This window comes from Sparus aurata, chromosome 20 (genome assembly GCF_900880675.1).
Source record: "Sparus aurata chromosome 20, fSpaAur1.1, whole genome shotgun sequence".
Lineage (NCBI taxonomy): Eukaryota > Metazoa > Chordata > Actinopteri > Spariformes > Sparidae > Sparus > Sparus aurata.
In genome coordinates, this window is record NC_044206.1 from 20,745,827 (window position 1) to 20,763,233 (window position 17,407).

Below are 17,407 nucleotides of genomic sequence, written 5' to 3' on the forward strand. Positions count from 1 at the left end.
GCATACCAGATATACCCTCCCTAAAGTATGCTCTTCCTCTTTCAAGGGACTCTTGTCATCGGTACACTTTGTGAATAAAATAAAAAAGTGAAGCAAAATAATATGATTTTTGGCCTACACAAGGTTTTAAAACATGCTTACTTGAGTGCCTTGTGTCCAAAACTAATGATTAACCCCTGATCTCAGTGTGTTTGTCTGCTAAAATTATAGTGTTAGGAACTGCACGCAGCTTTCCTCTGACGACATATTCTCAGCAGCAGCCTGCTCTAACAGTTCAATAACATCAACTCTGGAATTACAGTCCTTTGCACAGTGTTCCTGTTTCCTATTGGATGTTTCCTTGCAGATTTCCTGGAAAAAGTTACGCAATGGCACTAAAGATAGGGAGAATAAAGACCCAGTATTGAGACACATTTTTGAGTTTGGTTTGTTTTGTTGAGTTTATAAGAAGCTGCTGATCTCAATTTTGGGACACGGGGGCTCCTGGAGTCCCAGCGATGTCAGCTCTTTAGGAGAACGCCGCAACACTGTTCTGCTGTGAAGCTCCAGAAATGTTTTTTTTGGAGTAGATAATGACTGAATTTTCATTTTTGTGGAGTAGAGGTATCCTTGAGGGTCTGCTCCATTGAAACTGAAACAAATAATCATCTATTGTTAGTACTGTAAACTTTATTCTACACATAAAATCAATTGTAAGTTTTCTGTGGGCAAATTTCGTATTTTTGCACACTGAGCAGATCTCTGGAAGTGTGCAGTCAATCTAATGCTCTCAATTTTTTTTCAAAATAACAGAATACTTTCCAGGAGTCTTCCTAAGAATGTACGATTAAATATTAGTTACCCTCTGGGAAACTATACAAAACTATGGGACCTGTACATTTTGGTGACCAACCAAGAAAGAATTACAAAACACACTCAGATGAAATCACAGTTTCCTTTTATACAGATTTGAAAAAGGCCAGAATCAGTCAGAAATTGCACTATGAAAGGTCTCCCCTTTGTGTAAAAATACAGATACAGTATTTCAGATGCCACGATCAGATTGTATGAATATGTATTGATTCAATATTATACAGAAACAATTTTAAATATACATATTCCCTGATTCTTATTGAGTCTTTGGTTTCTCATCCCTCCCTCTCAGACCTACAGTATCTTATCACTGATGACAGTATAAAAAAAAAAATGTATCTTATCTGTTTATGTCAGTGCATCTGTGTCACTGAGGATTGTGACGCCTCAGTTCAGTTTGAGATGAGTGGCCACAATAACTGCTGGTGAACTTTGACCCTTCATGGTCACAGCTCATGCGGCTGAATGAGCAGGTTTCCAGAGACGAGTCCTCTGACTTCCTCGTTTGTGTTGCTGTGGAAACGTCCTGAGTCAACCTCAGAAATTCCCACCTCAGTCACAATGCTTCATCCGAGTTACTGATTCACATTAAAAGGCACTAAAAGTCCAGTAGAGTCCACACAGTGTTATTATTATCACAGCGTGGCACCATGTAAAAAAAACTAAAGTACACTTGTTTGCTTAAAAAAAAATTGAGAACAAATAAAAAAATAATAAGTTAAGTCCCTTAAACTAAATTCAAATACCTGGTCCAATGAGTTCTATGGGCTTTGTGTTACCTTCTACAGTAGAATATAAATACACAGACGGGCTCAGAGAGCGAACATAATCTGGGTCTACAGACTAAATGTCAGAATAGACCTTGGCCACTGCCAGCAGTGCTCTGGCTGTCTATTTAGGGCGGGGAGACAGGATATTTAAAGCAAGTGGCCAACTCAATTGCAGTCTTGTCCCTTGTGAACACACTGGAATCTCAGGGACTGATTGTATGATACGCTCTGAAGTCATTCCAGCAAACATGGTTTTGGTGATTTGGTCAAAAAACAAGTAAACTGGGTTTCAGTCACTGTTTTAGTTTGTTCCAGCTAAAGTCATTGTATATAACTTTGTTGACACCGGGAATGCCAACAGATCTGAATAGAGAATAAAGGTCAAGTTTGTTAATGATTCTCTGAAGCCATAAAAATAAACCAGACGTGGCATATAGGAAAAAAAAAAGAAGCATTTTTTTATGGTTCTAGGCTGATTTCTGAATAGCCAACATGTTTTTTCAAGCCTTCCTATCTGTTGTTTGGCTCAAATGATGGACAGATCAAACAAAGTCTCCCCTCAGTCGTATTAAGGCACTGCAGTACTTTTAGCTAATGCTGAATTCACATATCAGCAGGATGAGAGGAACTGGAACAAACAACTGTCATGACAACTGCCAGTGTAATAATTCACATACTTCAACCTACTTTAGCTTCTTTACCAACGGTTGCTAATCAAGTTAAATCAGATACAAGCAGACTGTGTGGATCTTCTAAAAACCAGCTGAGTCAATTAAAGTTGTCTTTATATTGTATTTATTTTAAATCTGCTCGCTATTTCAGCTCTGCGTTGTTGTTGTTTTTTCTCAAAGCGAAAGACATCGTCACTGAGTAAGAATCAAAACTCAGAGATGTATGTTCACTGTTTTTCATAGGCAATTGTTCATCAATATGAGGGGAAAGGTTTGAAGTTTTTGATATTCCAAAAGTCCATCCACAATCTGTCAAAATGTTTCAGTCTGAATCAAAGTTAACTGCCGACCGACCAACCGAAACCTTTTTAATGAAATTTAGTCTGGTTTTTAACCTCCGTGTCTGGATATATTCTGACTAACAAATCACCAAAAAACATGCTTTCTGGAGGAATTAAATGTTATTTTAAAAGAAAAAAAAACCTGATAAATAAAACTTAATCTCCTTGCTGAACCATCACAGCAACTGTCATTTAAAAAAATGAATCCTTGGAAAGAAAACGCCTGCCACTTTCTTGCTCCGTTCATGAGAGTCATTTTGAGACCAGGCGGGGGGGGGAGGTCGTCATTTTCCCTGTTACCACGTTCCCTTCGCGTGCAGACATGATGATGTCATTTCTGGTCGACGTGAATTCACTTGTGCATGTAGAGTCGTATGAGGCCCGCCTGGTGCAGCTGCTGCCACAGAGTCATTTCCATGCGCAGGTCGTGGTTGATGTAGAAGCCCACCGAGTGGTAGGTGCTGTCGTAGTAGTGGTCAGAGTAGTTCTTATAGTCTGGGGTCATGAAGCCGTACGCGCTCACCTTCAGTAGCACAAGGAAACACAACACTCAAAATATAAATCAAACTCTGTCATCTGAGGAGAGATTTTATCAGCCTCTTTGATTCATGTTTTGACTTGAACCCCTCAGCCTGAATGTTTTTCAACTTATTTTAATTTTTCCAACTCAAGCAGGCTGAAAAACTGGTTTTGACAGCGATGACACGCAGCAAATCTGTGGGAATGTGAGAGTGATCTGATATAAATCATAAATTTGGCTCGTCAAAGAACAGGTTGACATTTGCTACAGAGTACAGTGAGTCACGAGCAGCACAGAGTGAGGGCCACACAGATGTCGGGCATACGTGCGTTTTTCAAGGCCGACTGCTCACAATCAGAACATTCTCACGCAATCTGGCAAGTGTAGCCTTGTCTCATAGTTACAAAACAGATGACTGAAAGTAATATGCAGCACAGCAACTGTTTACCTTGTCACAGGTGTGCAGCGCAGCCAACAGCATGACAGCTCCTGTGGACGGACGGTAAATGTTCTTGTATTTTGTATTCAGAGTGTGAGATCGCAGGAATCTGAAACAAAAAGATCAAACATCTACGATCAGTGGTTTCAGGGACACAGAGGCTTGAATTAGTTGGACCTCACAGCCCCCCTCTCTCACTGTGTGGGAACGCTCTGCTTTCAGCGCCTGCGTCTCTTTTAATCTCATTTCAAACTATTTGAAATGTGAGCCGTGCTACCATTCTGTCCGCCCGCTCGGCAGATCTTTCCCTCACCTGTTTCTGAGGTAACGGATGAAGTCTGGGTGGTACATCTTCAACTTCTCTGCTGACACGTCCTTCCCAAAGTACCTGGATGGACTGTTGAGGAAAAATGAAATTATTTCAGAAATAAGAACTTCAAAAAGGAGTCAAAGAAAGTATCAGGAAATAAAAATTCCCATGTGCTTTACGATGACAATAGACAGAATCTGAATGGAAATGTTTCCCTGTTAAAACCTCACATACCATTTATTTTTCATGTAAATTAAATTCAAAGTACATTCATATTAGAATTGTTGTGTTGACACTGAGGGTCATCTGACCTCCAGATAGCCACAGGGGTTGCAACACTTGAGACCTCGTAAACATGAAGTGGTAAAGATAAGACAGCGTTTCTCAGCACTAACCACTGATCTTCTGTTTGATGAGAAAGGCTGCGTCTCTACCCGCTGTGCTGCTGACGTTAAGTCACATATCATTCTTTAAACAGTGCGAGCCGGATCAGGAGTAGCAAAACATGGCCATATAAAAAGTGTGTACACATTGGAAATGTAAAAAAAATGTGGACACCTACAAAGACACTGACAATGCATTGACTTCTCAGATTGCAAAATCAACACGTTCAACCGGCCCACATACAGTGTGGAATGAAAATGACTTTTGAAATTAAGTTACGACAGCATGATCAACTTATATGAGGGGATTTTCGAGTACCAGTTACAACCCAGAATCGAATAGATCAAGAGAATCTTCACACAACAAACTCTGCAATCACACAATCCTCTTGAGGTGTCCCATAATGTGAACGTGTACAAGTTGTGCAAATGTTTATCTTACACGTATCTAACCTCTATGCCATTAGATAGAAATGTGGGGATACGCGCAGCTTACATACGCTGCATTTACTGCTGTTTATGGTAGTTTTTGTGTGCCTGCTAACAAACCAACTAACCAACAAACAGACATGGGTGAAAACATACCCTCTGTTTGAGGAGGTGAAAGTAACTTAATATTAAAATTCTTAAGCAATACAAAAAGCATAATAGTGAAGTAATTATTATTGTTGTTGACTTTATTCTTTGATAATGTGTGTTACAGAAAGGTTTCTCCTTGAATATATGAAGAAGACAGACAGAATAAAGAGCAAGAGCTTTACTTTGAATCTTTATGACAGTCTGTTAGTGGTTCTTACTCTTTGGCCCGCTCCGGTCCTCTTTCTACCGGAGTGTGTGTCGCTGCAGCCTTCATCAGCAGGTAATCACGGTCGTGATCTGGCAGAAAAACGTATCGCGTTTCCTGTTGGAGGGCGGCAGAATGTGTCTCAGGCCTGATTCTTTTATGTCATGATCTTAGCAACTTTATGTAGTTTCTGTCCTCACCTGAGACAGAGGGGGTCCTTTGTACCCAGCGCCTGCGTAGCCCCTGATGGAGTTCATCAGTGTGTTGGTGGAGAATGTGTAGTGGGTGGTCCGAGAGCCCACGTCCTGCTCAAAGCCCTTAATTATCGCCCCGTTGGTCCTGAAGGTAACAAGAGTCCAAAAAACACAGATGAGACACACAAACATAAGGACGGAAACTGTCAGTCTGGCCGAGGAACTAGACCAGAACCAGCACGAGCAGCAGTTACTGAACAAAACCAACTAAAACCATAAACTCTCATGTGGGCCCCAAATGACAAGTTCTTTAAAGACTTGGGCGCTCACTTTTAAAATTCAGGGATTTAACACTATATTCAAAATATAGTTTAACAGCTCCATTCTCAGTGAAAACAGCCTCTAAGCGTGCACTATCATCAGTCTGCACATTAAAGCGGAATCATGCAGCTGGAGTAAAAAGAACTAAAACATATTTCTGACTCGAGGGACTTTGAAGAAAATATTACACTGTTTTACATGTTCTACTAGCAAAAATGCGGCTTTAGATACCAACAAACAACAATAGGGATTTGATTGTCAGGGCAGAGTTTTGCTCTACAAAGGGAGCTCTTTTCATAGGATACCCCCAGCATCTACCTGAAAACATAGTGATGACCGTCGATCTCCTCCCCTTTCTTTGAATCCTTCAGTATCCCACCGTTCCCCACCACAGCACAGTGGATACAGTCTGATTTATTGCTGTGGTCCTTCCAGTCGTCCAACATCTGCCAGTTAGCAGAAGAGTTGAGGACAGAGAGAGTTTCCACCAGCGCTGTTGACACAGAAAAACAGAATTAATCTGGATGAGACTCATCTAACACAGTCTTTAAAGGTCTCTTACAGAAATCCTTGTATCATGAGAAAGAGATTTAGGTGCTGAAGCGCTTGTTTTCTTTTTGAGCCCACAGATTCAGTTACTTCTGATTGGACTGAAAGGAAGAGAAAACCCAGAGGCAGCATGTGTGGGCACACAGACAGGAAGCTGCCCTTCTCAACATGATAAGCATCTTAACTGATGAGGTCCACATGTCCTCAATCAAATTATCCAAAATACTTTGTATCTTCTGTCTGGTTATATTTAGAAACACAAATCTGTAGACAAAGTGCACAGGATCAAATTTAAATGCCCCTCAGTGTCCACACGACAATTGTAATATGAATGTACTTTGAACTCATTAAGATAAAAACATATGGTGTACGAGGTTTTCACATGGAAACGCCTTCGCTCGGCTTCCTGCTGTTCTCTAAGTGATGCTATAAAAAATGAGATAACAGACTGCTAGATATATTTATTAAACATCTTGACGACAAGGCTGCCACGTCAGAGACCACAGTTCAAGCATGAAACCACTGTCCTCATCAGGAAATGTTTCCAGCCAGGTTTGTGGTTACAAAAACAGAATTTCTTTGCCCGATCGTGATTTTTTCCTGACACTGTTTTTTGTGCCTGATGTCGCTTCCATTAACCACAAACTAAAACAGATTAAAGACAATAAAACTGCCACATGTTACATGCCTTGTTCCTCTGTACTTACATAAAGGAAAAATATGAGGTATTTGGGGGTTGATAAGGTTTGTAATGTGGCCCGGATGTGGAGGATTGTTTATCTTAAATGATTTCAAGACGCACTTTATTTGAAATCAACAAAGGACTCAGACACATACTCAACCCTGTCTGATGTCAATGTCAGCAGTTCACGTTTCTTCATATGTCGAAAGTTTACATTTGTACCAAACATGACATATCAAGTTCTTACTAAGTGCTTTCTAGCTGCCTTTCACATCAGGAGGTGGAGGCGATGGAGGTGGCTGACATCTGGGGATTTCCATCCATTTCTGTCACAACAAAATCGGGGTTTTTTTAAGAGAGACCTGCACTCATTTCCAGTGGTTTTTGTGGTGACCAAAACCGACTATTTGTCACAGAAAGTCGGACCACCTCCCTATGTGATTGTGGCAAAATGGGTATTTTAGGTCAAACCATAATGGCTTCCTGACCCCTTTCTAAACAGAGCATAAGCACAGCGCGGTGACAAATGAGAAATAGGAAATTCGACCTAAGCAAACATAAAGAAAGGCTGAGTTTTAGCTTTTTGCAGACACGTTCTTAGCTATAGTTTATTCTGATGACTGGGTTGTCTTGATTATAATGACAAGTGCAGAACATCTCTCACAGGCCAAAGCATCGATCATCTCAGACAATCAATATGGGTGAAAATTAAATCATAAACAAAAATATCCCACAGTAAATAACCATTAAAAAATAGTCTTGAAAAACAGTCACAAAATAATAAATAATTGAAAATTCAAAATAAGACCATGAAAAAGGAACTAAAAATATGAAGAAAGAAAGAAAATGTATTCAAACACGAAAACACAAAATTTAAAACTCACTCTTGTAATCGATGCCTCCCCAGCCGTGAGCTCCGGGGTAGCGGCTCAGGCGCTGGTGCTGTTCAGGAGTGACGTGTCGGGCCCACTGCAGGACTGGAATGTGTTGCAGAAATTTCCCGCCAAATTCAGTTTTCGTGACCCGACTTCGGATATTGTCGGGGCAGTCCTGTTTGGAGGCAGACGACACGGCCACGTTGTTATCACACCACGTCCAGAACGCTAATAAATCCTCTCCACTCTTGAGGATTTATTAGCAACATGCAGTAACGGTTTCTCCCACATGATCATGACGAAGACAGCATCATTAGTTCCAACAGTTCAGTATTGACCTGCAGACTCTCACTGGAGGTAATTATCTGGTAATCACAGACAAATTCATAATGAAGCTTACATGGATACACTTTAAAAAAAAACACTAAACACGTGGGCAGACAAGGAGGCATGAAGCGCTTCCCAACATGCAAACATAAGGATGGCACTGAGCCTATTAGCAACTTTACCGCGTTAATTGTGTTATTTGCCCCTGTGGGATCTCTGTGGAATCAATTATCGATTCAGTCTATGTGCACGCTCGTCTTATGTAACAACTCAGAGCTTTAACTGCGGTCTAACTGAGGTGACAGCCTCTACTTGAAAAGCTGAGAGGCAGGAGAAAGACTGTGAGTCACCATATGGATCCCTTAATTCAACTTTCCTATGAGACGCCCAAGGCAGTTCTTGAGGCAGATTCGACACGTGTTTTCATTCAATCTTGTGCAATTTCTCATCCTCCCTCTATATTCCTCTCAGCGGACCTTCTGACAGCTCAATAAAGAGAGACTCAGTGCTGATGATACATTCAGAAAGCGGGGGGGGGGAGTGGAGGAACAGAGCCAAGCTGAGGGAGACATGACTCTGTTTTCTACAAAACATTTCCTAAAGACAGACCCACCCAGTACAACTGTGGCAGCCGCCCTGTGACAACATCTGCAGCCTGATGAGAACCAGAAGTGTGTGATCTGATGTATGATACACCACATATATACATGTAACGCACACGTAAACGTGATGTAGGTTTTTCTGAAGGACTGAGTACTTTTCATGGTCCTATTCCTCCACTGTTTCTTTACTTGAGAATATTTGTGAGCCAGTAACGAACCCTCTCTAGATGCAGTGATTGAGTGTTAGGGTGTGAGCGTGAAAGGAGAACCGTGCTGCCCGCCCACTTTACCCAGGAGAATCCTGTTTTTCATTGCCACAGTAAAGTTGCTCTTTGCCCGTCTCAGTGAGTGAGTGAGAGGTGGACATAGAAATGGAGAAAAGTTGTCCTGGAAACAAGAGTTCCCATTTCTTATTGAAAGGTTTTAAGGAAAGTGGCCTTTTGGGGACTTTGTGAAAACATTGATACATTTTTCTGTCAATCACTGGGGTCACATCGACGTCTGTCATCATCGAGAGGCTTCGTGTTTGCCTCTGGAGACCAGAGTTCGTGGCCCGTAAGACTTAGAATCAAGAGTGATCTTTTCATTCATGTATTTAAGCAAGTTAACATGATCTCACATGTTACGTGACTGACATCAAATATGTTACACGACACAGGTTACGAAACGTATGTAACATGAATGTATGTCTTATTATAACTTTAAGTATGTTTTTTTTTTTCCTAACCAAGCAGCTGTATCGCCTCTGCCTAACCAAACCGCAACCGTTTGACAACGTTAATAACATTACAAACACTGAGCACAGCTTAAGTTCAGGCAGGCCACAAAGTCAAGATCAGCACCCAATCCATCAACACCAGCTGGTTCATCAGCTGATTCCCTTCCATGCATCCAATTGCCTTATCTCCCACATGGCGCTTTTTTTTAAACTGCTCTAGCATGCCTTCTATTTCTGCTTCCTCTGCAAGCTGCTTTTGCAACCCGCCTCCACCACAGCTTCTCCTTTTCATGCTGTGTCAGACTAATCAATGTAATTTCTGTTGTCATTGATGCCTGCTCTGTTCTGTACCCTGTTGGGGATCTTTCCTGCTGCTCTCCCTGCGTTAGCCTTACAACATATGCATATGGAAGGAGGTCCCAGAACAGAGCCATACATAATATGTTACTGCGATGGAAATAAAGTTTTGCTCCTGACTGTAGTCATAATATACCATGATATGTGAGCTGTGTCTCAGCAGTGGACATTGTATATAATGTATTAGTGATAAATAGACCATGGAGACCAGCTGAAACTAAAGGTAGGCAAAGCGTTGTAGTTTAAAGTCGACACAGCCGCCAAATTTTAGGAGCTGGGAGTGAGAACATGTTGTCAGGTGAATTATTCTGCATTATTTACTGAGACTTATCAAAAGTCAAATTCAAATATGCCGCTGGTGGAGTTATTTTAAAAATGTCTTTTCATTCTTTAAAGACACCAGCATGCAGAAAACAGTCTCTCAAACTCAAATTGTTCTGAGGAAGGATCATCAGACTCTGGCTTTTGTTTTTGAAATCCTTTCCTATTTACTTAAGTCTCAAATTTGGCAAAATAGGCTACAGGAGAACCTCAACTGCAGATGCTAAGTTTGCAGCTTCCGCAACAAAAAGAGAAGTGCAGCCTGTCTTTTCACCACAACTCGATGATCACTTAGCTAAATTCAAAACAAGGCGTACTGAAACCGTATCGAAACAGAAAGCAATTCAACCCCATGACAGCAGCAACATATAAACTGAGCTTTGATCAGGATTTTATCTTTTTGTTCAAATTAAACAATAAGACTTGAGATTCATTTGAAATGTGCGGTATGTATTCACATAAACATTATACTGTAAGGACTGTATTTCTTCAGGGTGTAAGTGAAACTCTGCTCAGATGGAACTCACTGTTTGTGGTGGGATGTCTTCACTCATGTAAGTGTCTCCAATGAAGGGAGGCTCTGTTGGCCCGGCTGCCTGTGTGGGCTGCTGAGGCTTCAGCGTGGGGCCTTTGGTGCTGGTCCTTGTTTTGTCCACGCCGTCAGCCCTGGGACTGGACTTTGAGGCATCCAGGACGTCCTTCTCTGCTGGTCTTTGCCCAGCAACTGTGGATGTTTGAGTCTTTAAAGTCGGAGTCTGTGTGGCACGTGTGTGTTCGTGCAGAGCCGTGAGCTCGGGGTGAAGGTTGGAGGCAGGGGGCGGACGGGCACGCTGGTCACTGTTACTCTTTCTGTCAAGAGGCTCCTCAGAGTCTCGTAGGCCACTGCAGAAGACAGAACAAGATTTTGGCGGTGAGCCCGGCAAGTCACTGCTGAAAATAAATCAGCTGAAACCTTTTCTCTCTCACTTTCAACATGTTACTCATGAGGTGAGGTGCAGTCTCTTAAAGGAATAGTTCAACTGCCTTTCGGTTCACTCGAGGAGCCTGAGATGAGAAGATTGTATGTCCACTAAATTTGCAGCCAGCAGCCAGTTAGCTTAGCATAAATAGTGCACATAGCAAATAACATGTTCATAAGTGAGCTTTGAAAAATGAATAAAAATACAGATAAAAAAAATGGACAGATAGCACCTGTGTTGATCCATTTAAACTCTGTGAAATATGAAAAAAATAAATATTTAAATTTAAGTTATTTCTTAAAACAAACTGATCAAAGATTAAAATCAGTCATCTAAGTCAACGGTAAACAGCATTGTAGCATTTTCTGAAACATTTCAGGTAGCTGGGGCGAGCTAACTGGGGTTTAAAACATAAAGAGCAAACCAAAACGCAACATAAATTGGCTTCATACAGATCGTCTGATATTGTCAGTGTTTTGTTGAGGGACGGGTGGTGATGGTGGTTAACCGTGATGTTTCCGTTCCCTAATCGTCTCAGACCAGATGCTGCTGATGTCACTCACAGCTGCAGTTAAACATCATTAAGCCCGGTAACGAGACACAAATGTAATAAGACATCTGAATTAAAGTGTAACAGGAACTTATTAATGTTGAACAGAGAGCACCGGTTCACCTGCAGAGAGGACAGGAAGTGAGTGAAACACGGCCTGTTTGTATTTTATATGTCTCCTTTAGAGGGTCGTAGAGACCATCACTAACCATATCCACATGTTGTCCTCCTGCCCAAGTTTATTTCTTATCTTGTAAATAAATGAATAAGGTATCATGTGTTTTGTTATGAGGGGTGTGTGGCAAAATTAAAGGTATTGAGATTTTATTTCAAATTATTGTGATGAAATATGATTTTTTCCTCTTGTTGTTTTCTGTTAGGTACTTCTTTCAACAATAAAATGACCTATCACAAAGATTTGACTGTGTTCTTTAGTTCCTTGACAATTTAAAATATATCTAATATTGACATAGGCCTACTTTATGTCCCATATATAAAGTACATTTATTCCAATTTTCTTCTTCTTTGACAAAGCTGGATCTCAGCTGCATGGTCCCCCCAAAAAAAGCCCATTTAATTTGATAATTTGAATTTCGTTTTTTTCTATTTCATTTCAAAGGCTCGACTCTTCATTTAAAAACATGAGGATAAAAGAGGAGCCGCAGCAGGGAAGGGAAGTTGTTATTTTTACCCGGCGAACAGCTTTTTAAATGAAAGACCTGCGAGGTCCACATTCCCAAAGTAACATTTAGTGTCTGAAACAGACCTTTGAGAAACAGCCGTGTTTTCCGTCCCCCCCCCCCCCCCACCGACTTAATGCATCTTATCTGGACCTGGAAGCTTTTAAACCTGGAGCGCCGCCCGTTACAACAAGGCTTACGTTTCACATACGCGTGTAAGAGACCACCTCCAGTGAAATAACTCTGGGAGCTTTTTTTCATTAGTGCAGCCGGAGCGCTGTGTGGCTCCTTTGTTAAAACCACAATGATACAACTGGAGGGGGAGTAAGTGCTGGTTACAAAAAAAAAGAAAACTTTTCATAAGAGTTTAACCCTTCGACTCCGTCCCATTATACTGCTGAATCTGAGCTCAGCTGTGTGCTGGATTAAACTGCCTGCTCTCCTCGTCTGTCTGTGATTTAGGGAATCAGGAACAACATATGGAGAACATGTACAGTGAAGTCAAAGTGTTCTGAATGTGAAACGTGTTTTGTCGCGTTGGCTCGGTGCCGGAGTGCGTTTCGTTTCAAACAAAACACTGACCTATTTTCTCATTCAGTTTCTCAAGAATCAAGTTTTCTGTCTTTTCTGAGTGTTTTCATTCACATCAGATTAACAAAGGAGGTGTGAACCTCTTTTTTCAATAAACAATCCCCAAATTAGGCAAAGAGGCTTCAATGCCAGGATTATGTCATACATTAAATCAGTGTTATTACATGTTTCTGACTTGCAAATGCTGTTCATGTCAAGTCAACCAGGAAAAAAAACACATCAACTGGTTTTGAAATGGTCTAGTTAGTTAATACTTATACCTCTGTATGACCTACATAAGCGAACAAGACCATCAGAGAGATGATTGGCAGCTCCTAGACATTCTTTATCCTGCTCTGTAGTCTGGTGGTGCGGCATCAGATCCATCTGTATTTCCAGACTGCAGCAGAACAACTGACTTATAACGTTTCAAGTTCACCTTTCTACCGAGCTCAGTCTCTGTTAGCTGATAACATTATTAATGGCACTAAAACAAAGTTCAGAGGCAAATTTGAGGGTCCACTAATATATGACACATCACGTCATTCATGGTCTGCTGTTCATCGTAACTAAACCAGCATTTGACGGACATCGTGCTCGTTTGTCACTTAGTTATCTCCTCTCAGCGTCTGCCTCTGTGTTTCCGGAGGAGCTTTGTCAAGTGTGTGAAAATAACCCTGTCGACGCCACGATGTCATCAGGGTTATCTCCGCAGGCCCGGAGACTATAAATGTGTAACAGACATGTGCAAACACTGTCACATGGGCTCGAAGGAAAGACAATATCAGGATTAGTTATGAGAGGACACACAAACGTTCCTCCTCAGGTTTCGAACTGCACTTCGTAAAAAAAAAGATCACAATCATTGCAGCAGGGCTAGAGATATCCTCTATATTGTTTTACACGTTTTTCTTCCTGATCTGTTAACACCTGGACGCCACGCCTACATTAGCCAAAATGCCACTCAACTATCGACATATCGGTCAGATTTTATAGTTTAATAAGAGAGTAACAGCTAAAGTAGCCTGGAGCCTGAAGCCTGCAGCAGAGATGGTAAACTCACGTCCCACACTAAGTGTCCAACCCAACTGACATCACTTGAGGATAGTCATCAGATTCACTCTACCATCCACCCGATGTGAGCGTGGCATCGATTTGCACTAAAGAAAGAACAGGATGCAGCGTCTCGCGTGTTAATCAGATGTAAACCCGCCATGACGTCACCCAGTGGCATACCAAACAGGCTTCAGTACTGATTCTGAAGCCTGTTTGGCCTTCACGCCTCAGAACTGAGAGGGTGGAGCTGAAGAAGAGCCAAGGAAACGCTATTGTAGTAATCACAAGGTCAAGCATACTTTGTTTTCTCGTCGGTTTTACTCTAGATGGGACCATAATTTACTCAAGAACATCATGCTGTGTTGAAAAAGATCTAACACTAACGAATGAGACCACGGACTCATTAGTGAGCTGTTAAGTGAGAAAAGGGGTCAGTTCCTCATAAGCTTACATTCAATCAGACATGTTTGAAACCAGTGGAGTCGCCCCTTGCTGGCCTTTGTTAAATGTATAATTGGCCTCACTTTTCAGTCTATATATCATACAGTCCTTAGATCTAATGTGTCTCTAGGGAGTTGTCCAACTTTTTATATTTGGGGTCAGATCCTTTGCAGATGCTGCAGATCCTCCATGCTGTTGCTCTCTCAGGTCTGCACTGCAGCCAGCTTCACTTCCTGTTTCTTTTTTGGTCTTTAGCAGGTTTAATATATGATCAGTTGACCAACAAGGTCAGTAATGTGAATTCCTGGTTGCCTTGTTGTATGTTTAAGATCCCTTTCCTGTTTTTTCTAACATTTAAATCAATATGTACTTAAAAATGGCTTAAAGTTTGACACAGCTCCCATAATTTACTATGACCCCCCCTCATGTTAAAGCTTAGACACCCTCCTTTAACCTCATAGTCGTTGTTTCACGTCATATTCATTGTTTTGGAAAAGAACACGTCAGTATCACGATCGATGTCAGTGCTGGTTTGTTCGCTTGGCTCACCTGCTCTCTTCCTGTGTGAAGCCATGGAAGTGTTTCAGGGGCTCTATGGACCAGGACAGAGGCCTCTCCACGAACACACACAGCACGTAGACACACAGCAGGGAGCAGACGGTCACCACGCCGAGCACCAGCCTCCTCTGGAGCGCCATACCCGTCAAGGTGTGTGCGAGCGGCCCGCTGTGTGTGCTCGCCCTGCCCTCCGCTCCACCTGAAGGGACATGAGGAGGCAGACGACGGAGGCTGAGGAGGAGGGCGGAGGATGCTGTCCTCCACAGGACAGTTCACTGTCTTTTTTCTGGTCGAGCAGAGGAGGGGAGGCGGCGATGGTGGGGATATAATTAGCCCACAACAGGATCCGGGCTCCACACTGGGCTTCTCTCAGCACAACTATAGCAGGACGGAGACAAAAAGGGAGAGAGTTGGAACGAGGGCAAAGGCAAAGAAGGGGAAACTTTATCTTTCAGTGTCAACAGCGTCCCAAATAATCCCTTTTTAATGAAACCTGTCCCCGAACACAAAGTGCTGTGCGGAGTCACAAGCTTCACATCCTTTCACTTCCGGATTTTATTTATCTTCTCCTTCCCTCTTTCCTTTCTGCTCTTGCTGTTCTTGAAAGATAACAAAGAGAAATGGCTGGAACTGCGCACAGTAATTCGTTAAAGAACCACACGTTGAGAGGAAAAAACCTGAGGTCAGCTGCAACTGACATGCGACAACAAATGCAGGAAGTCAGGCGGCAGGAAACTTCTTCTTATTCCCCCCGGTCTGCCTGCTCTGGTCAACTGAACATTGAGAGGCTCTGGCGGTCTCACCAGAAGTTGAAGACATTAGCATACACACTGAGCACCACCCCTCTCCACTTATCACCTCTTTGTAAGTGGCGTAATAAACACAGCCTGAGGCCAGGGCTCTGAAATCTGCACCCTGAAATTTCCCTGAAGTCAAGTCTCGAGCTGCAAGCAATCCTCGATAGTAATCACTTAATAACTGGGTGAATAAGGAAAATAATAATAACGGCGGCGATGACAATGTGAGTGATGCAGTGTTCCCAGGCTTGTGTAGATACTCCTGGCCGAGGCTAAATGGGGGGAATGGAAAGAATGTGTTGCAGTGATCCAGTGATAAACTCAGCTGCCGTGTCTCTGATAACAGACGGAACAGGAAAGCACAGGACATTTGTGTTACTCCAAACCAAAAATGTAAGTTTGTAGTTTTGGCTTTAATTTCTACTTCACATAAATGTCATAAAAAAGTGTGTGCAGATCATCCCTTACATGGCTGACAAAGAATCAGAGTTGAATATGAGCGGGGCAACAGAACACATCCATGAGACTGTGACAAATTATGACTCAATCTCTTCCTTTTACAGTCAGAGGACTCTCTGGTGTCTCACGTCTAACGGTAAGCAAAGCTCCTCAACTGTAACACAGACACACCGAACAAAGAAAAAACTGTGTCCTCTCACCGGTGGAAGATCTCCTGTGTCCTGCGCTCTCAGTCTCTCCTCCATGATGGTCCTAATGTGGACAATATTCCTCTAAGTTCTTCTGCTGCTCATCTAGTGTGGAGCGGCTTCACTGCCAGCCTCGGCACTGTATGGGCGGGACCAATTGTGAAATGAGCAACAGCTGCTGGCAAATGGTCAACCCCCTCAACTCCAGAGCATGAGAGAGAGAGAGAGAGGGAGAGAGGGAGGGGGGGAGAGAGGGAGAGAGAAAGAGAAAGAAGCCCACTCCAGGCTGCAATAAAGTTAGACATGAGCAGGCAGCTCTGAGGATCTCTGCTATGCTCACAATGTGTGGAGACCTTGAATCACTTAACAGCAATGACAGACTGGAAAAAGGAGGACACACACACACACACACACACACACACACACACACACACACACACACGTACGTATGAATGTATGTACACTTTAATTTGACAAGCAGATACATGCAGCCTGAACCTCTGCCGCTCAAAGAAAATATCAAGACAGGAAGACACTTTCCTCCTCATTCACTCCATCCATCCCTCCAACAGCCACTCAGTCAGCCGGGGCCCTCCGAGCCAAGTGAGAGTCAATAGTCTGTGCGCCCTCTCCAGCTTCAGTTCCCTTCTCCGTGAAAAGAAAAGGAAATATGCTGAAAGGGGAGACACGTTTTGGTACGCGCCACCGGTTGCTTTGGCAGTCCAGAGGAAGTGAGCTAGCTGGAGGGCGAAGAAGAAAAAAGGGGGATGGAGGAGGAAGAAGAAGCGGAGGAGGAGGAGGAGGAGAAGTGGGTCAGCTCTGGACATTATTCCAGATGTATAGGCTGAAACATCCCTGAGGAGGATTTGTCTCCATAAAGCCAGCAAAGAGGACGGACGGACACTGCAATCAGAGAACTACTGTGTAAACCAACATCTTCAAAGGACGAGTTCACCCAAAAATGAAAATTCAGTCATTATCTGCTCATGACAGGACTTGTTTTAAAATGTAAGAAAACAACCAAAAATAAATGAAATGGCTCCATAGAGCTCATCCGACATAATCCAAGTCTACAGACGCCTGGAGACCCCAAACTGATTTTAAAAGACGTTATTTAAACCTTTTTGAGCCAA

At 42.4% G+C, this 17,407-nt stretch overlaps 1 protein-coding gene across 2 annotated transcripts; it reads right to left on the reverse strand.

The window, feature by feature from the left end:
* Positions 1 to 920: 920 nt before the first annotated feature.
* st6galnac (ST6 (alpha-N-acetyl-neuraminyl-2,3-beta-galactosyl-1,3)-N-acetylgalactosaminide alpha-2,6-sialyltransferase) lies at positions 921 to 17,230 on the reverse strand. Of its 2 annotated transcripts, none has more exons than XM_030399792.1 (10): positions 16,287 to 17,230; positions 14,822 to 15,208; positions 10,544 to 10,898; positions 7,701 to 7,866; positions 5,904 to 6,078; positions 5,271 to 5,409; positions 5,084 to 5,187; positions 3,907 to 3,990; positions 3,603 to 3,702; positions 921 to 3,157 (listed from the first exon to the last, which is right to left on the reverse strand). In XM_030399792.1, the coding sequence occupies exons 2-10, from the start codon at positions 14,968 to 14,970 to the stop codon at positions 2,987 to 2,989; spliced, it is 1,443 nt and encodes a 480-aa protein (XP_030255652.1). In that variant the 5' UTR covers positions 14,971 to 15,208; positions 16,287 to 17,230; the 3' UTR covers positions 921 to 2,986. The 2 variants fall into 2 exon arrangements, with proteins under 2 accessions (XP_030255652.1, XP_030255653.1); XM_030399793.1 differs by lacking the exon at positions 16,287 to 17,230 and adding an exon at positions 15,508 to 15,526.
* Positions 17,231 to 17,407: the final 177 nt, after the last annotated feature.